This window comes from Copidosoma floridanum, unplaced genomic scaffold (genome assembly GCF_036245765.1).
Source record: "Copidosoma floridanum isolate Cflo_tuat_1 unplaced genomic scaffold, Cflo_Japanese_pri ptg000020l, whole genome shotgun sequence".
In the NCBI taxonomy this organism is placed as follows: domain Eukaryota; kingdom Metazoa; phylum Arthropoda; class Insecta; order Hymenoptera; family Encyrtidae; genus Copidosoma; species Copidosoma floridanum.
The window spans coordinates 34426220-34448364 of NW_028321897.1; the positions used below are offsets into that span (position 1 = coordinate 34426220).

The 22145-nt window shown below is 34.0% G+C and overlaps 1 protein-coding gene across 3 annotated transcripts in view; it reads right to left on the minus strand.

Annotated features, from left to right (window-relative positions):
* LOC106644202 (uncharacterized) overlaps window positions 1–22145 on the minus strand; it is a 728649-nt gene that overhangs the window by 352741 nt on the left and 353763 nt on the right. For all 3 annotated transcript variants that reach the window (XM_089593743.1, XM_089593744.1, XM_089593742.1), the window contains exon 7: window positions 17911–18039. In XM_089593743.1, coding sequence (XP_089449869.1) covers window positions 17911–18039 — 129 coding nt within the window. The remainder of the gene's footprint in view (window positions 1–17910; window positions 18040–22145) is intronic.

Sequence of the window (22145 nt, forward strand, 5' to 3'; positions counted from 1 at the left end):
TACCACCCAAGTGCCGCCCAAGTACCGCCCAAGAGCCGCTGCTCAAATTATGCCCAAGTGCTGACAAAGTACCACCAAAGTACAACCCAAGTACCGCCCAAGTACCACCCAAGTGCTGCTGCTCAAATTATGCCCAAGTGCCGCCAAAGTACCGCCCAAGTGCCGCTGCTCAAATTATGCCCAAGTGCCGCCAAAGTATCGTCCAAGTACCACCTAAGTGCTGCCGAAGTACCGCCCAAGTGCCACCTTAATACCACCACGTGCCGCAACTCAAATTCTGCCCAAGTGCCCACAAAGAACCGCCAAAGTACCACCCAAGTACCGCCCAAGTGCTGCTGTTCAAATTATGCCCAAGTGCCGACAAAGTACTGCCAAAGTACGGCCCAACTGCCGCCCAAGTGCCGCCTTAATACCACCACGTGCCGCAACTCAAATTCTGCCCAAGTGCCGACAAAGTACCGCCAAAGTACCACTGAAGGGCCGCCCAAGTACCGCCCAAGTGCCGCTGCTCAAATTATGCCCAAGTGCCGACAAAGTACCGCCAAAGTACGGCCCAACTGCCGCCCAAGTGCCGCCTTAATACCACCACGTGCCGCAACTCAAATTCTGCCCAAGTGCCGACAAAGTACCGCTAAAGTACCACCCAAGTGCCGCCCAAGTACCGCCCAAGTGCCGCTGCTCAAATTATGCCCAAGTGCCGACAAAGTACCGCCAAAGTACGGCCCAACTGCCGGCCAAGTACCGCCCAAGTTCCGCTGCTAAAATTCTTCCAAAGTGCCGTCCAAGTATCGCCCAAGCGCCACTGCTCAAGTACTACCCAAGTGTGGCCCAAGTTCCACCTGATAGCTGCTTAAGTTAAACATTTGTATTTATTATAAGTATTTATTATTATTATTAATTTTGTTTACAATTTATCTTTTTTCTTATATTTTAATAATTATCATGTTTATTATCTTTATCATCATCATCATCATCTTCATCGTCATTGTCAATTTCATCGTATCTAGAATGATCTCACAATAATATTTCGGGTTAATTAAATAACCTTTTTGTACGCTTGATTATTTGTTTTTACGTTTCTGATACTCAGCCCTTTATCTCCTTCTAAAAATTTTGTAGCTACACGTTTTTACTATTTTAATTACATTTGAGCACCATCTCCTGCCCGCTAGGGGATCTATTCAGACTTTGTTTACCGACTTAGAGGTTTGTTGCTATGTTGTTGCGATCGATGACACTGATTTTCATGGCAGTCCGCGCCCTTGACATTGGCGTTCTAAGTACGCTGAAATTCAGCACTTTTATAAAGCCATTTACTTAATGAATAATTGTTAAAAATTTATTCTGTTAGCGGATTTTGACTCAGGGGATCTACACGCTGGTTCCCGCTCCTTAAGTGCTTAAAAATATCTTGTAGCAAAATATATATATATTGTGCTACAAGAGACGAAAATGCGATTTCCTTGCCAAAAAGCGATCTTCACACACAAGTCAAAGGTGTACCCGAATACAAGTACATAAGTGAATTAACATTACTTGTGGCACGTGGGTGCTAAGCTCTTGAGTACTAAGAATTATATTTATTTACGAATGCATTGGTTGAAGTGCATGAGTTTTTAGCAAAGTCAATGATGAGAATGTGATGAGTGTGTACGAGAAAAAAAGTATATTCCCGAATTGCATGTCATGTTTTCTGTAGTAAGAAAAAAATATTAGTTTTCTCGTTGCCAGGGAGAAAATGTTTTCTCTCTACTTCTAAAAAATAGTGACGAAAGAATCATTTTCTTTCCTGGTTTTATGGGAGAGAACCGAATTTTTCTCCTAGAATATAAGAAGAAGTTGGGAATAACAAACTATTTCTAGATTTACGGATTTTGTCACAGCGAATACAAAAAAAAAAAAAAAGAACCAATTGATTCAAAATCAATATAGTAAATATTTTACGTCATATTAAGTAAATCTGCGAAACTCAAAGCCTTGCAAAAAAAAAATAAAATGAGGAAAAAAAAAGTAATATGAGAAGAGAAAAATATGATAGAAAAAGCAAGCTTAATAAGAAACAATCTGAGAAAGAAGCCTTGTCTTCGAGGAAATAAATGCAGAACAGCAAAAAAAAGAATTCTGTTCAAAACGAAAGTGATGGAAATGATAAAGACCTACAGGAATTCAGTGATGTTGAAATTGAAGCTATTGAATTAAAAAGAAAAAAAGGGAGTCGAAGTTTTAATACCTTAAAAAATTGAAAAAGATCAAGGAATTACTATCTACGAAAAAGTAGAAACGAAAAAATTGGCTTCAAAAAGAGAAAGAATACCAGTCAAGTCTTTATGAGTTTTGAAGAAGGTAAAAATAATTAGAATTATAACTCACATTTTTACAAGTCAAAAATAGTTAATTATTGCTTATAACGTAACTACAACTTGCTTATAAACTTAAATATTTAATCGGTCTAACAAGCATATATGTAATAACTGTATGGTCGCAAGATCTAATAAAATTATTAATCCACCCAGTATACATTATTATGATACTTTTATAGTGTAGTCAATCTCTATTCAATTATTCACAGTATATATATAAACATTCTAATTTGTAAAATCGTACAGTCACAAAAACATTTTTAGCATGTTTTATGTTTATAATGTTTAACTTGAAATAGTTATTTACGTAACAAGTGCGGAAAAGACGATTTCCCGCGCCAGTCATGATTGCCTCGCACGAGTGGCTGGAATTGACAGGAACGAGTGCCAGTTGAGCACACGAGTGCGTAGCACGAGTGTGATCGAACGGCACGAGTTACCGTCACTGGCCACGAGTGCGAGTCTATCATATGAGTGCGGGAAATCGTCCCGCACGAGTTGCGTACCAGTTTTTCCCGCCCTCGGGTGGTTTTGGAAGGCTGGTACTTTCTCGGGCAAAAAAGCAGTTTTCCGATACTCGTTCGAAAAGTCTCCTTTACGAACCTCGTTACGGACTTCACCTTCGGCTCGGGCCACAAACCTCTCGGTTTGCAAACAAAGACTTTTCAAACTCGTAGGAAAACTACTATTTTGCAATAAGTGTGCGGAAAATAGGTGTTTTCCGCACTGATATAAGTGTGGAAAATCGATTTTTCCACATAGTGAGCGGAAAAGGTGTATGGAAAAGGTTTTTGTCGCACACCTTTTCCGCATACTGTGCGGAAAAACCTTTGCCACACACCTTTTCCGCAAACTGTCCAGAAAATATCCTTTTTCGCACCCTATGTGGGAAAATCGATTTTTCACACTAATATCAGTGCGGAAAAGACCTATTTTCCGCACACTATTGCGAAATAGTAGTTTTCCTACGAGTTTGAAAATTCTCTGTTTTTGAACCGAGAGGTTTGCGGCCCGAGCCGAAGGCGAGGTCTGTAACGAGGTTTGTAAAGGAGACTTTTCGAACGAGTTCCGGAAAACTTCTTTTTTTCGCTCGAGGAAGTACCAGCCTTCCAAAACCACCCGAGGGCGGAAAAGTATATTATACACTACACACGTGTACATTTTAATTTGCAAATTACCTTTTTGTATCTTAGAGAAATAATAAACACCTTAGTATACTTAACTGTGCATACTCCAGATAGTAACTGGTGACTATCCGACATATGGTCAGCTTTATCTTGCATTTATGCAAATATTCTGCATTTTCTAAATTTTGAAACCAAATACGAAAGGAAATTAAAAACTTTTTGTAAGTGTATTTTTTAAAATAAGATTTTTTCGAAATTGTAATTCTTGTTATTACACTTTTAAATAGAAGAAACTGAAAAGTACACTTTTGAAAAGTGTATTTACGTGCCTAGTGCTTGGAAAAAGAACATTCCTGGACACTAGAACACGTAAAATCGTATGAGCACCACGTTCGGAGGTTAAGAAATGTCCTAGTTTTCACGTTAACCGTTTGTTTACATGAAATCTGCAACATTCTCAACCTTGCACGGAAGGTGCATCATATACTATTTTATCACACTCTGATGGCAAGTTCGCATTTACGTCTTGATTTTAGGCAGAAAAGTTATACATTTTCGACTACAACGGAAACGTTTTTGATCCGCAGTAACGTACTGTGCAGCTCTCCTAGTTATTTTTTAACATAATTTCCTAATTTTTATTTATATGGATGGTATTGTGCAGCTGATGGAAACCAAAAGATTAGAATAGCAATGCATCATTTATGAAGTATTTTTGTGAACATCGTGTTTATATTAAATAAATAATTTTTTAGAAGAAATACAATAATATAGAAGAAAATAAAAAATTTTGAGCCAAATACTTTGATCACTGTAAGATTTTGAATGAAAACCAATTTTTAACTAATTTCAATAATAAATAGGAAGCATAATCTCACACAAAGTTAAACTCCTTATCATAATTGTGCACACACAAATAATTATTAAGATTATTAGTAAAATTCTGATAATTGTTTAAATTACAAAGCTAGAACTCTACTGGTTATCTTCATTTTCTTTGTTAGTTTTTGAATAAACTAATTTTCTTTTTTTTTGTCCAACAGCTTTATCCACTTAAAGTTTGGAAAAAATCTTATCTGAGTTGCTATTTTCAGGCTCACAGCTCTCGATATCTTGAAATAGACGTTTTTCTGATAAAATTTTAGATCTAGAAATTCCTTCAAAGTTCTGTTGTTTTATAACCACTGAGTTTTCGATGTATTGTTGGCACACAGCATCAGACTTCCACCTACCAAGATTTTTTATTCTTTGTAGAGCCACACCCAAATAAGATGGCAAAGTTATTCGTGTACGTCGATAACTGTGTCAAGTATACGGTTCAAGAGTCTCTTAACTTAAGAAACTTGCAATTGCTTTAGGTACTTCAGCTACTTTGCGCTTTCCTAATTCGCCTTGAACATTTCTCTTTTGACTACTGAAGGAAAAATCTGTCACTTGCCATGTCATGAGACCTCAGTGACCGATATTTTTTGACGATTTCATAGTAAAGTGGTGCAATTATAAAGTACCTTGGATAATCATTTTTAGAGTCCCTTTTATCAACTTTTAAATGCGTGCCAATATCTTCAACGTCCGTCATTCGAATACCAGTCATCTCTGAACTTCTTAACGCACCAAAAATTTTAAAAATCAACATAAGGTAAAGGTTAAAATAAATTTTAATTAATTAGTACTTTCATTATTATTGTGCTTTAAGAGCCAGATACCCTAACTCATCAAAATGACCCATCTGAACTTTATTTCTTAGTGATAGAGTTGTACGCAGCATGGACCATCGAGCCCGAACCATTGATAGTTTGAGAGTTTTCTTTAAGATTTTAATAAATGACTTCAAGAAATGCTAATTATGGCAGAAAATCAACAAATAAAGATACAAGTACGAGCAAAAACAAGATATGATAAAAAATTAAAGCCTCTAAATGTTTAACCAGGAGATTACGTTTGGATGAAGAAAGAATTGTGTTCTCATAAATTTGATAGCTTTCATAATGAACCCCTGAAGGTTAAAACAGTTTTAGAGAAAAATAGTGTGTTACTTAAAAAAATCAAGGTTGAAATTATACGAAAACACATGGATAAATTAAAACTAGTTCCCCAATAATAATATACTTGTAAGAAATATATTCTACACATCTTTTAGAAAGGAAAAAACACAACGATGTGAACTGTATTGGCCATCTGAATGCCAATAGTGCTTGAAAGTTGCGCAGACTTAAACCATGCTAATCATGGCAACTATAGCATAGAATCATTTGAAAAAAACTCTGGAATATACTATGAACGAATCGGTAAAACAAGAATTAAAAGAGCTGACTGGAAGATTGTGATATGGCTGGATGTTAATAATTTCGTATTGGAACAAGCACCTACTCAAGGATTGAATAAAACTTTTCGATATTGTATTGTACAGTTCAGTTAGTCTAATTGCACTCGGTATATGGAAATTGACCTCGTGAATTTAAAGATAAACCAATTGACAAACTTCAAAGCAACACTTTAAACATAATTGATACCGTGGAAACCCTTGCAGGAGATAACGTTATTTCACCACCCAGCATACGAACAAAAAGACTGTCACCTTTTGGAATTATTGGAAGCATTGATAAAGGACTTTTTGGCTTAGTCACAGAGGACAACGTCAACGTCATAAATACTTACATCAACAATTTGCATACCAATTAAAGGGAACATATTAAATTGTATGAAAAAAATAGCCATACTTTCGCAGTTGTATTTAAAAAACCATAAGAAGATTATCTCAAAAATATGTACAATACATGGATCCTGAAAGCGCTATTCTAGCGTTGCAGAACGATGAACCCAAGTATCGCACGAAATACGCTGAACCAATCAAAGGGAGTGCAAAATATAAGATGAACAAGAAATTAACTTACCCTTTGTGTCAACAACAAGTTGAAACAATTACATATTAAAGACATGTCATCACATGCAGAATACAACGATGTACACAAACTTTGAAAGCAATGCCAACCTTTGCCCAGTCATTGATTTACGAGAGAAAATCAACAGCAGCAGAAAATAAACCCAATAATTAAACCCTATTATTAAACTAGCCACATCTTACGTCAAGAAAACACATTAATTGTTCTAAGATTTTAGTTTTAAGCTTTATAAAATCAATAAGTAAATTATATTTAGTTAATTATTTCCGTTTCGTATTCATTAATTGCACTTCATTATATAGTTTTATGCCTAACATTTGTATAAGAGATATTTGTTTTTAGATTTCGTGCTTAAGAAAAAAAAAAAAAAAATAATAATAATAATTACTTTGGTTTTTAGATGACAGTACATGTGGTATTTGATTACAGCTGCATGTTACTTTATTATAAAATTTTTCTAATATTAAGCGTTATCATGTATTAATAATACTTATTCCGTTGAATCCGCAAATATTTGAACTGTAACGGTGAGAGACCGTCGGGCCATTACCGGCCGGCTAGGTCAGGTAGGGAAGCAGGAGAAGGGGGAAAAAGAATTACAGGGACTAGGTGGAAAAGCGGTAAGGGAAAGTAGGGAAACTGAAGAAAAGGCCGAGAGAGCGCTAGATTAGCTTGGGCCTTCGTGCAAACGACGTTATAGTTTCTGCTGCGTGAAGCGTTTTTCTTTGTTCTTTCGGATTCCTGCGTTTTGTTGTTATAATGGCTGTGTCTGAATTGTTCCCGGTGCAGTGCTTGGTGCTGAGTGTCCTGGTTCTGTTGGAATAGCAGGCGACACCGAACTCAGGGTCAGCAAGGTCGACACCAACGACCTTGGTCTTTAAACGCTGCCGGTAGGGACGCCTACTGGCCGCAGCGTACCCGCTTCACTGCTCCCGAGAGTCTTGGCCTGCAAAAGGCATCGTCAAGGAGCGACATTCACGACGCTATAAGTACCTGCTAATGGGCAGTTTTATTGTAAAGGGCAGCGGCCCTCGATTAGCCCGCGTGTCAGTCCAGTTCGCGAGTTTGCGCCACGAGCTCATCGAGTATTTGCGCTCGACAAGTGAATACATTATATATACACACACATACACCCGCGAGTATCATATATTTTGTATTGCTTTTTTAAAACTGTTTTGAATATAGATTTTGGCTTCAATACAATACTCGCGAGTGTTAATTCTCCTTCAAGGTGTACCCAATCCCCTTTGTGCCGTGTTCAAGTCGTCGCGAGAAGCGACGACCCCTAAAGCCGCGATACTTGGCACCAGTAATGTCTTGGAGAGTGAGACCCACGTATAAAGATTATTGGAGGTGTCGCCGAGGGTATCCGGGCAACACTGGCCTGGTCGAAGAGGAGTGATTCCGCCTCATTATTCCGCATCAGCAGCACCCCATAACATTATACATAGCATTATAACTAATGATTATATCCATCCATATATTTCTTGCACATCAACCAAGAGTTTTACTAACGCAATTTTATTTTTTATATTTATATTTTACATATAACCTGCGAATCCTTACAATTATTAATAGCACAAAATACACTACAACAGTACTCATATATAAACATATATCAATCAATAACCATCATAACACTTCTCATACTTACACCTACAGAATTACATAATGGACAAGCAAAACCCTACAATTGTCGAGGCAATGGCTGATGGACCTCGACTTAGTATATTACTGCAAGAAAATTATAGTCAGCTGATGTTAAAAGAAATATTTAAGAAATTTGGAATAGTACAGTCTATAGACCAAGAACCCTGTGCTATGGGCTACTTAAGTTATAAGGTGGTATTTTATTCTCCGCCTAAGGCAGAAACAACGGCAAATAATTTAAAGGCAGTCACAACATTACACGAGCTATTCAATTTATTGTTGCATGTGCGGGATGAAATAACGAAATGAGCAGCACCAACGGCACCCGTGTCCCTTACACATAAGAAGCAAATTAAGGTCCACAATATATCGGAGAATGGATGATGATTAGATGTAATGACTAAAGAACCGATTGAAAAACACCAAATGGAACTGTCACTAAATAAATTCGCTCCTATGTTATCCTTGAAAGAACAGCCATGAACCGTCCCATACTCCAGGTATGAGGCCAAATATTACCAGCTATGTAATGTGGCACTTGCTGCAGCAACTTTAAATGCAACAGCAATCATTAAAGTAGAAGAGGCAAACCAACCATCAACACAAAACGTCCAAGCGCCGAATAAGAATATTAAATTAACCACAAAAGTGGAAATCCCTACATAATGAAGAGAGAACTGGTCTAATACTGCGATTGGTGAGAATCAATCGTACTGGGACTAAAATAAGCATCCTTACTAAAAAAACCTTTTGACACAAACAATATTGTTAAATTTTCCAAACACAAGTATCCAATAGAGTATATTTATTTTTCAACTAAGAAACAAACACGGAAAGATATTATTTCCGTTTATATAACATGTGGATCCGCTGAGTGGGTGGAAGACATGTGCCGCGCCATAGTATATTGTATAACCCAGTAGAAAAAAAAGTTTAACGTTAAAAGTACCATTAACAAAAACAGTTGATGAAGATGATGCGCAATAATGAATTGCAATTGTATCCAAATCTCGCTTCTTATTGTAACGAAGAATTGATGGCAAAAGCCTTCGAAGGACTCAAAATATATGGGGCAAAACACTTATACAGAAATAGTCAAAATATTCGTGACACAGTAACATAACAACCGTGTGAAAATTCAATAAACAAACGTGACCTTAAAAAGTACAGTCTTTTGTGCAAAACGCAAATAAATCTAAAAAAGGCTTGCCCATCATGCCAACAAAAGGTCAGCCTAGTAAAATATGACTGGCATTACAAGCTATGCCATAAGACAGGGGTCACAAAAAACCTTGTTACCCTTAACAGATTAGTCATTAACAAAAAAAACCCCAGGACCCAGGAGAAAAGAAAAGGAATTATCTGTAACTTATCATAAGAAGACCTATAACCCTTCCTTATTGCACACTTCGAAGTAACTGTAATAATTCCATAGAATAATAGAATAAAAATACTGCTTTAGTGGAGTACAATGTATTATTATTATTATTATTAAAAAAAAAAAAAAAAAAAGAACAGAAATAAGAACACATGAAAACATAGATTTATTAAAATATATTTTTTTTTATAATGCTAATATGTATATTAATGATTCCCACCAACAAATTTTTATTGATGAGGTTAGAATAATGTTAAGAAAAAAAAGGGGGAAAGTGGAAAATTTTTTTTTTCTATTTTTTTCTTCCTTCAGGTATTCAGTTTACCATGGTACACTTTTAACCTTAAATCAGATTGTTTATGTATATATACCGAGGACGGTGATCGTTTTAAGAAGGGGAGACTGTTAAGTAATGACTTACGTAAATGAATATATTTTTATTTCTTATTCTACTTTATATTATATTCATTTTCTGAATGATACAACTTTAAGACTCTTAAAAGAGTCAAACTTAACGAAAGTCGTCACCTAACAAAGCTGACTGTGTACTTCGTGGCTCTCAAAAGTGTCAAGTGACAACTGACGCGAGCTGCTAAGCCTAAACACATGAAGTCAGCAAGTACCAGCCCCATAGCACGTAAGACAAGGAAGTTTGAACTAAAGCTTCGTGCAAGGTGCATTTCTTTGCATAGCGTTTCAGTTAGTAGCCCACAGCCACTCATCAAGTGCAGACATTAATCACTAATTTTTAAAGAGCGACTAGATATTCCGTCTTTTTTTAGTTCTTTTTTTGTACAAGTAATATAAAATAAATCAATATAAAACCATCACAAGAAGAAGCTTAAGTTATTTAAGTTTAAGTTATTATAAAATAAATTAATATAAGCCAACAGGAAAAGAAGTTTGAGTTATTTGAATGAATAATTAAGGACAGTCAATAATTCAGTTATCAGAGTTGCCAGTATTTAAGTTGCTAGGGGAAAAAAACATAAGTTTACATGGATATTCTATACAACTTTCTTCTTCTTTTTCTTCTAAATGAACAAATAGTTGGACTCTGCTATCCCACAGCCTGTGAAGGAGCGTGAGAATCTCGTCCGTAATTTTCTGTTTTAAACTGAAGGTAAGGTTAAATAATACTGATTATTATTTAACACTTAATTTTAATATTGAATATAATGTCATTATTATTTACTTATGCTAAATGCCGTTTGTTTATTTAACTAAACTTGTTGCAAAAAGAGTGGTGAAAATTGCTTATCAATTCAATCAATGCTAGGGCGAATAAATGATCAGTGTATTATAGTATTAGTCAACACTTATACTCAAACAGCAGTTACAGTGACCGTTGCCATAGTAACTTATGATTATAACATTACTACTAGTAGTTATAATAATAATAATAATAATTATTTTTTTAAACGATCTCATTGTTGTAAAAAGTCAATGTCATTGAGCTAAGAACGTTTTACAAATGTTAATCTACCTAAACACTCCTTTTTTTCGTATTTGTGCATCAAAAGATAAAAATGAAGTTGTAGTTTTCATTATGATTACAGTAGCTAAAGTTCTGATTCAATTGATGTAACGGTGTTTTTTACTATCTCACTTGGCTAGGTACTTTATTTTTAGAAAAAAATATATGCATCAAAATAATATACAAGTTATCTGTAACTTGTTGCATTTTTTAGTAAGTAAAGTTTTAATGTCCGTATAACTTAATAAATACATTTTAAATACGTAGACGTTTTATTGGGAGCTTTTTATCTCAATCCAATTATTACATGCATTTATATTTTACTGCATTTTAATAGTTACATTTGCCAATGAAATTAAAAATAGCAGTACCTTATTTTATGTTTTTAAACTAATACTAGATGTACATCATATCAAACAGTACCTGAATCATTAGAGTTATAGTTATTTGATATATGTAAGCTTTTGCAAACATCCACTGTCTATAAATATAAGTATAATGTAATTAACAGTATTAAATAGCATTGCTGGCTTCATGCACAGTGCTTCAACTGCTTAAAAATTTGAACCACGTTAAAGTATCTGAACTTAAACTGACGTACAAACTATATTTTAAGTTACTGATATATTCAATCAAAAAATTTCTTTTATTGTCTTCTTCGTCTTTTTTGTGTAAAGTTCTTGAAAAGCTTTCGTAAAATTTTAAGAGCATTTTATAATGAATAATACGTCTTTTACTCTCTTAAACGAGATTAATTTTTATCATTTTATCGTACGGTTTTATGAAGGAGGTTCGAGAGAAGAGTTCAACATGTGGAATCTTGCCAAAAAAAAAATATACCTCATACTCGAGCATATCAGAAGTGCGCATAATTTTTTCAGATTTTTTGTCAGGGAAACTTTCGAGAAAACAATTATTTAATATCGTCAGTTTAATAGGGTCACTTATGAAAGAATAAGGTTAGGTTGTCTTTTCATTAAAAATTACGGTACAATTTAAATTTATTAGATTTAAAAAAAAAAAACATTTAGGGTGCCTGTACATGGAAGACTTGCACTTGCAGGTTCAAGTCAAATCGACATAAGCCCGTGCGAGTGCGAGAGAGAGAACATATATTCTTGCATCTCTCTTGCACTCGCACAGGCTCATGCCGATCTGACTTGAACCTGCAAGTGCAAGTCTCTCATGTACAGGCACCCTTACATAGATACCTTAGTAAAAAAGAAGATGATCAACAAAAAAAATCAAGACTTGCCAGGCATTTAAAAAAAATATAACCAATTACAGTCGTACAGATTTAAGTTTATAGAGTGCAAGAGGAGGTACGTGGTAAAGGGGGTACATCTGCGCGAGCCCGGGGGGGGGGTCCCCGTTCCTCGACTCTCTGAATGATACTTCCAAACCTCCTTGAAGAAATAAACTTTCTTTTTTACACAACATTTTTGTTGGAACTACATTATACATACAAAATGAAATGAAAGTTTTATAACACAATAAGATAAAACAAAAGTAAAGTTTTCAAATATTATCCTAATATATATTACTATTATTGTAATACTCAATTAAGATAAATATTTTGTTACACAGAAAATCATGTCGATATTTTGTAAAATTAATAAATTCATATAGTTCACTGGATTGGCTTTATACTGTATTTAACGAATAATATAAGTTTTTAGAAATATAAGAATATTTACTTTATTTTAGTTTTGCAATCATTGTAGTACAGATTTCGGATAATTTATAAAAACTTAACTCTTTTTTGTTGATCGCATTGCTTTATAAATATGCCATTTCATTTTGTAAAATTATTTATTTGGTCAAGTATCTTGACAAAGATATTCCTTCCAACATTAAATGACTTTTGGTCGGTAAGAACTCTGGAATGTTGCAACAAACTTGACTTTTTTTGTGAATCCCACTGCTTTTGAAGTCTTTTATTTCATCAAACACTTTTGAACCAGTAGCATAAGAAATATTATACGTCTTTAAATGCTCTCGATATTATAATGGTTTCTGCTATATAGAAATTACTACTGTACCACATACCAGTGCAATCGATTTATATTTTTGTAGTATTGGTTTTTTTTCGATAAACATCAAGCACATTGAGCTCGCCTCACCCTTCACTTTAAAATAAAGTTAGTTTATTTATGGAGATCTTATTTTTTTGTGGACTCATTGAATCAACCAGTTATAATTGATTGATATGAAAACTAGACATAAATGTTTCTACAATTTATAAATCTTTGTTTTATGTTTTTTTTAATGTGTGAACTTGTTATACTTTATATTTAAACTTCCCTGTTTCATTAAACTTAAAACACTTTAATATCACTGTAAAAACAAAAAATTTTAATCTTAATCGCCTTTTGGACATTGTTTCTTGTCGACATCTTCATTATTAACATAAAACCGCTGATTTTGTTGAATTGTAGCACAGGGATCTTATACTACCCTATTGACTGCGTCCAAGTGACGAAGCCATCTAATTTATTTATTAACTGAAAAAGAGGGAAACCGCGAAGCAAATACAAAATACAAAATAAGAAAACGTGAGACAAACAACACTATGATGCGAACAAGTTTCTAAATTTAAGGGCAACAATTTAACAGCTAAATTATTAAACTACTTTTACTACAAATGGAAAGAATCAATTATGAAAGCACTTACGTTAATAAACAAAGGATAGGATATGTGGGGTTGAACTAAATAAAAAAAAACACTACGTATGAGCCACTGGTGAAGATGTAATTTGTGGCTCAAAGGAGGAAACTCTTGCGAGAAAACCCCCTAAGAGGAAAAAACGACCGATACAAAATTGAATACAACAAGAATTACAACCTGGTTTGAATTGATGTGTAGATGTGTAGGTGTAAATGTGTGAGAGTGTAAAGGTAAGTGCGCGTCCGCACTGTTCTCCTCCTCGTCTTCGTACCACGGTTCCGCGAGTGCGGATGTTCGCCGTGGGTGCTCACAGCACGTGGTGGAAGTTAACGCGGCACGCGGGTGTAAACTAAATTCGGACGAACAAGAAGAATTAATGCAAGAAACACGTTAATGCGTCGCGGTGCAACGAAAAACTTCTCGAAAAACTCAAACGAGCAAAATTTATCCTAGACAAGCTACGTACACGATTTCTCAGAAAAAACTGGAGACCGCTCTGTACAGAGGCAAGTATCGGACTGAACGAGGCCTACCGAATTTTCCCGAAACAGACGCCCCTTCTCTCTCCCTCGACCCCCCTCCCCTTACTAATGATGCGCGCCAATTAGCGGAGGTGTTATTCGTCTCGAGTGTCAATTCGGGCGCCAGGACGCGAACAATGCCGAAGATAAACGATGTACACTAATAAGTCGGTTTTGAAGGGAGAGAGCGAACGAGAAACTAGAGCATAATAATAAACGCGCGCAACGAATGTGTGTAAAAGTAAAATGATTTAAGTGTAGTTCAATGTATTGATGAGGACGGACGTGCTGTGAGCTTCGATGCTCCTCCGCTCACGTGGTGGTACTCGATTTAGTCGCGTTCGACTAAACATTTGTTGTCATAATATATTTGTAATATGACTTTCTTATATATTATCGTGGTGAAACACACTTCATTTGCAACCTGATACTTTCTATCTTTCATGTCTACTTTCCATGTCGGTATTACATTTTAATAATACCTGTATCAGTTTTTTTATGTACTACTAATTGTAAAACTACTACAGTATTACTAATTATTAAATTTACTTTTTAAATTATTTTAAATTGACAGCCATTACCACAATAACATTTCATTTCTTTTAAATTTCAAACTTTTTTATCTGTAATTTCTTGAAGTGTACGACTTAGAGAATTTTCTGGCAGAAAAAGAACTACAACATAAATAAATGTTTTATTATCGTTCATCACCACCAGGACTTTTAATTATTACGTTTTGTTCAGGATGGTAGAAAAAGCCAAGTCAACTTTTAACTGTACAGTCTGATTACGTAAGCTGAGAAAGTAGGAGTTTATAAAAAGTAAACGGTGTATGTAACACTTTGGTATGATTCTTGTCTTACTATTAAATTAAAATGAAATAGTATAGAATTAAGATGGTTGAATAAACGTGACTAAGAAAATGAGTGATAAACTAAAAAAAATTATGTGTGGTCTCTGAGAAAAACTCAGATTTTTAGCCGTGTCAAGAGTTGTATTAGTAGGCCCATAATTATACAATCAAAATTTATTATTTGACGATTTTTCAAGTGTTAAAATATACATTTACGTGCTTTGAGTGTAATATACATTAGTCAAGTAAGGGGGGTGTAGTAAGGTGGTTTTATAAGAAGTAAGAAATGTTGAGTAACACAGAAACAAAATTACCTACATTATTTTGACAAAAATTTCATGCCCACTTACATTTTCAATATTTTTTTCTGAACACGTTTTTGAAACAAAAATTTATTTAATTTCACAATTTTACATAAGCTCTTATAACTGTTATTAATTGAATTGCATTGAAATTACTATTTAAACAAATTAAAAGTTTTTATAAGCAGTTCAAAAATATTTTCTAGTTAACCATAAAGCCTATTGAAAAAGATTAGAGAAATAAAAAAAAAATCCAAGAGCAACCTTAAAAAAAGTTACATTTAACAAAATTTAATTAATAACCTTTATAAGAGCCCATACGTCTGACGAAAATGTTTAAGAAATTCTTATGCACGTTTAATATTCTTGAAAACAACATAATTTTTTTTCAGTGTTACTTTACATTATTTATATTTTTCCAGAACCTCCTTAAAGAACATTTAATTATGTTTTAAAAACTTAAAAAACGTTCAAGCATTGATTGACTAAATTAAAGCAGACATTTAGAGATCAAAAAACGTATTCTATGAAATCGTTTCTCACTCCCGTAATAAGAGCTGCCATTCTTTTGGAAAAGGGATACCTACTACTTCCAGTTTTAAATAGATATTCTTAATCGTATAATCTATAAAAGACGATACTTTTTAAATTATACGCACACACTGTTAATTTATATTATTTAACAAAACTTTGTTATAGTAAGATGTGTATCTTCTTTAGCACATTTAAATAGCGCATGTCATAAGAGCCTTCTCTCGCAGCTTTCTGCGTTTTCAACGAGGGTGCGTACTGCTAGAGTTCCAATCCTAATTTTAACAGACTCTTTGCTGTATGCAAGCTGTTGGAGGGGGGAAAAAAGACAGTTAGCAGAGCTTATGGTAAGAGAAAATTGCAAACTTGTTAGACTTTTGAGAACGCAATGCACTATTGATCATGCATTATTGAGTCTTGAACGATACTAGGGAGCTTGTCGCCCTGCGTGCTCCACGCGCCAACCCCCCAAACTTTTTTGATTTAACATTTTTCTATCAATTATTTAATCTAAATACAATAATTAAATTTTAAAAATAAATCTAAGCGCAAACGATAAAACGACTTCGAGTAGCCTTTAAGGTGCTAGATGAGGTCAGCACTTGTCTACTTAATCTCATATGTACATTAAAATGTACCGCCTTTCGTCACTTACGATCAATCAGATCATGACGTATTCTGTCAACAGTCACGTGAAACTGATTCTTTTAAAGTAGAATGATAACTATCATGAACGCAAGCTTGACAGCATGATTATTGATTACGTGTTACCTCAAATACGCTTACGTTATTTGATTGCAGTTAAAAAACTCTTCTAGTGCTTCGTTTATTGTTTAAAGTAATCACACAAATGATTTTTTTGTTGTTATAAATATGCACTTGAAGAAAACGGGGTGCATCACATGTAATACATTGCAGAAGTGAGAACTTTTAAAGTAACCGAAATATCTATGAGTTAACGGAGAGAACGAGAGTTTGTGATTGAAAAAGTTAGGGAATAGCGATGTGTGTTTCAGAAAGTGCATAGTACTTATGCTATGATTATAAAGGTCAAGTACTGTGCTAAGGGCACTGACATAATGTTCCTTGAAAAAAATTGCTTATTTACATTGTACATACATGTGTACATACGGAAATTGTTATTTGTAATTTATTTATCTATCTTTCCGTTAGTAATTGTATGTTTTAAAATAATTCTTAGAGTCATATTGGGGCAGAAAAACAAAAAATTTATTCTACACATTAGTTTTAATTTTGCAAATATACTATAATTTCTTTGATAATTTTTCACCTCAACTTCATACAGTTATATCCAAGAAACTGAAAGTTAAGGTGACGTTTTAACATAGTTTAATACCTCTCTATTCGTGCAAAGAAATGTTATTTTTTTCTTTAAATAACGCTTAAAAATTATTGTGTTTTGTCGATTTTGCTTCTTTTTTAAGACATGGTGTATTTTTTTAGTTGTTGGAGATTACTTTCACAGACGGCAATCGAAAATCAATTCTGCATTATTCTAGATCTGTATTTATTGTAGTATAATTTTTTCCCACATTTTTCTCTTTCATTCCATAAAGGTACATCAAAAAATTGAAAATTGATATTGTGTTTTTACACAACTTAACATTCTCCTTTTTCTGCCCCTCGCTGTTCTTTTTCTATTAAGAAAGATTGTAAATATTGTAATTTTTGGTCTACTTTGCTTTCTTTCCTAGATATAGCGTTTTTTCCGTATTATATTACAGACTTTTTTTAACGAATTGATTCATGTGGTACTTAATGTAATGATGCCCTAATCGATTTATTGATACATCGACGCATACACACACATTGTGTACTATCAATTCACATAAGGCTATATTTACAGTCCAGCTACTTATACTAAAGAAAATAAAACAAAAAGTTGTATGCATACTTCCGTTAATTGAACATCTTGTTTATCACAGTTTAAGTATTTTGTCACCAACTTTTCTGCTGAAAATCATTACTAAGCATACAAACTATCGATACATTGAAAAATTCTGATAGAGAATGGTTTCTTATCAAGAGAAAACCGACAATTGAAATTAACTTAACTATTACAAGTTAACAATCAAAATGAAACTGAAAAATTGAATTTATAACTTATTAATTGGATTACCTTATTGTTAAACTCAACCTGCCACTGGAGAAGAAGTTGCTGTTGCTGAAGCAAGAGTTGGTAGCTGGTCTCATATGTTGTGGTAGAAGTAGTGGGTGAGCTGCCTAATTTCTGCACATGTGGTGGGCCCTTTAAAATTAAGATCAAATAAAATACATGAAAAGCGCTATTTTAATGTCTTTAGAAACATAAGTTATGAAAGTCCAATACTTATACTCTAGTCTAAATCTTTATAAAAGCACTGTAATCCTACGCATGCAATAAAATGAGGTGCATATACATAAAAAGTAGCGTTAATAGTACTTGAATGGAGGTATCAGTAAGACATTTTGTAGTTCATACGCAAACATTGTATTTTCTTGGACTATATAGTTATCGGGATTCCACCTTTAGCTAGGCTCATTCACTTCTCTCACTACTACACGTTACTTTTAAGCCCCTTAGGAAATAATGATATTTTTTCTGTGTTTTTCCTTTAAATATAAAGTTGAATACTCCTTGAATTTATCTCTAGAGTACTCCCTCTAGAGCACCACTCAGGTCTCCATCGCTTCGCTCACCTCCCTTACAGTCCCTAATAATACGACTTAAAGATATTAAATAAAAATAAATTCATTCACAGCTCATGGTAAGATTGTATACGCAAATAAAATTGCATCATTAAATTAAAAATTGTAGAATCTTTCTTATAATATTTAAAAAAAATCGTTATTATAGAAAGATAGAGCTACTAGATTTTTCATTATTTAACTAGGAACTTTTAACATGTAGCGCACAGGATTGTGAAACCCAATAATAAAGACACATAATATAGTGTCTGCTTTCATGTTCCAAAAATAGCTAAACAGCCATAGTAGCACAGTGGCTTAGGTTTGTGAGTTTTTGTAGCTCTGGGGCTAAGTAACCCTGAGTAAATTAATTTCTCATTAGAGTATTTCTGACTGTGGTCCAATGATCTGGGAGCCACGTTGAATATCGATCTCTGATGCAGTGAAAGTGAATTAATTTACAACAAATCTAGGGAGATTTTTTAAAATATCAATGACGGTAGCATGTAAATTCATAGTAACATAACAATACGGAACCAAACAGGATCCATATAGTGCCTTAAAAATGATGTAAAATATGCAAAAAAGTCTAATCAACAAATAAAACAACAAGTGATGTCAAAAAATTATTCAGAATTCAAAGAATGTAAAGTAATTTTCGTGAAAATGTTGGATAAGAGAGCTGGTGCCACTAGTTATATGAACAGCCAATTTTATGGGAATAGGGGCCCGAGTTTGCCACAGTTGGCTACCAAAATAACTTTTCCTTCATAAGAGTTTACGTGGGCTTGGTGACTCTGGTGAAGGCAGTATCTTTCCTGTACCCAGCTGACATACACAGTTTCAACTACATTTGGATGGTCACTTAGCAGAATACCGAAGTATATCCAAACGTTTGCCTTGTAACGATGCCTTACTCGGTTATTCTTAGACAACCTTCTAAAGTCCTATTGAATAACTGAGGTTGCCTCCTAAGATTCTCAATCATGTAACCATATCTTTAATAAAATTTTTTGAAATTCATGCATACATGGACTAGATGTTTATTGGATTTTTAAGGGCTGACAACCCCTATACACCCCCCTTTACACTATTCCGCTATTCTAGCTATTCTAGCTAACTTTTACATAAGAAAGTCTTATGCTAATGTCAGGTTATGTCTTTTGCTACCTTAAAAACGCCTTAATACTATGATATTTGGTTAGCTGTTTAACTAGAAAGTTAGGTTCTCAATCTCTTTAACATTTAGCTAGGGTTAGAAAGCCGTGTAATTTGTAGCAGTTACTTGACGAAAAACTGTCTCCAACATAAAATGAGATTTTTTTAGACAACCAACAATAGTTAAACTCTTTGAATATCCTTCTTACAGCCAGTATATACATTAGTAAGTCATCACCCCCTGTCCGCGTCAATAGCCAACTTTATGGTGCAATATAAAAAAATGTAGTACCTAGACACAAAAAAACGTTTTCTGATAAATTTCGTAATATTAATTATTTGTTAAAAAAATAAATTTAAAACTAAATAACTTCATGCACAAATCTTCTTACAAAAATAAATTATTACATTACTGTGGCACAAAGTACAAGTACAAGCACCCGAAGAGTGGGGTTTGTGTATCTTTGTGCCCAAGTTACGTATGTTATTTTTCTTACCGGTAGGAAAAGTGAAATTTTGTCCCCATGAGCATGCTTTTCACTTTATCAATCACTGTGGTCTCCAGGAAAACGAGGTACTTCAGGCTTGAAATGCCCAAAAAACCTTTCTCCCCGTGGGTCTACAGTAGGGAGAGACTGAGTACAATTGTGACACTGGTCATACTGGTGAAACTGTAAGGGAGAATCGCCAAATATAAGAGAGGGTAGGAGTGGAGTGCTGGGCCACTTGTGCTTCACAGTATAGCATCCGCTGCCGTGTAATATCAACGACAGCAGAGGCCTATATTACTTTTGGAGAGTGAAATGTAAGTATATTCATTAAATTTTATTTTGCAATTATCTCTGTATACGTACAGATCCAGCAATGAGTATTTATTCTTGTTATAATATACACATTAGTGCATAAAATGCAGTGGTTACTTTTTATGTAAGCTAAGTTTTGTTTGCATGATAATTTTTTTTTCGAATCAGTGTGTGGTTACGGTTGTGACATACTACCTGGGTGCGGTTGTAACATACTGCCTAGGTATGGTTGTGACACAAGTAAAATTAGTTGTTTTCCTTTTACATGCCCCGTGAAGGTTTCAGGAGAACGAAAAGAGGTGTGTGTGATATTGAAAGATATACGATGATACAAAGCAGGGGATTCCCATACGGAAAGATGCAGAAATGCACCAAATAAATCACATGACATTATTGCGATACGTTCGTATACGTTATCTAGCAAATTCAAACGGTAATAACAGATGCAGCATTAGTATAGATAACATTGCTTACAACTAAGTCTTTTCCAAGACGCAGGAACAACAGTATAAAAATACCTACCATACGTTGTGCAGATATTTACTTTAGGGTATATAACATCTAAAATAATAAATTATACTTTTTAAAAGTAGATATTAACAATAAAATGTTCCAAATTTGATGACTTTAATTTAAAATTCATGTTAAATTTTCCAGAAAGAAGGTGCTGTTACATTATGTTGAACAAAAAATACAACAAAAGCGATTTAAAACGGTTTTAATGTATTTTTTTAACCTGTCACAACCGTCCTTAGGCATTGTCACAACCGCCTCTGGGGTGTGGTTGGTCGTGACATATTTTTTTTTTTTTCAACAGTTCGCTCGTGTGGACGGCTGTACCTGCAGTCATAGCTTTTATAGACTTATGTAGAGGAGTCTTCAATTTATCACGCCCAGCAATTTTTATCTAACTGAGTGTCATACTTTCAAATTTATAGGGTCTCAAATGAAAATTGACACAACCGTGCCCAGTCTCCCCCTAATGACAAAAGTGCAAAGTGTGATCTGAGGTCTCGGGCGCTTGTATACCAGGAAAAACAGTATTCAGCAAACCAGTATGCTGGCTTTTTTGTGACGTAAGCTACCAATTTCATTCAATACAAAATTCGGGAAACGTCAAAATTAACTTATGAGGGTGTTTATCTGTGAAATCACAACAGTTATATTACATCTTTTTAATCATTTATCAGAAACATTTTAAGTATGAAACTTATTAAATAAAAGCTTTTTCAACTACAAAGCAATTAACATTAAGGACAGAAAATTGTATAACGTAGTTCCAGATATATTCATGCAAAAGTAAAAAGTCACAAGATGTTCTATATTGATTGCAAAAGACAAAATCAAGCAGTCTGTTGCAACAACTTACACTCATCACTTCTCTGAATCTTAATTTTGCTTTAAATTATTTATGTCAGTCATCAGAAAATTTTATATTTACTTTATCTATTAGTTTTTTTAAATTTCTGTTGGTCTGAGCTTAAATTTCTTTTTTATGACTTTTATAAATCATTAGAAGATCTTGTCACCTCGCAGCAACTTTTGCAGGATTTCAGTATCTAACTTTTACGTAGATCTTATTTTGCATTAGATTAAATCATAAAATTAATCTAATTTTTAATTCTGATGATTTTTCCATCTTATCCTTTGTAGAGATATTGTGATGAAGATATCTAATAATTTATGTTGATGTTCAACACTTACGATTTGTATAGCATTAATACTT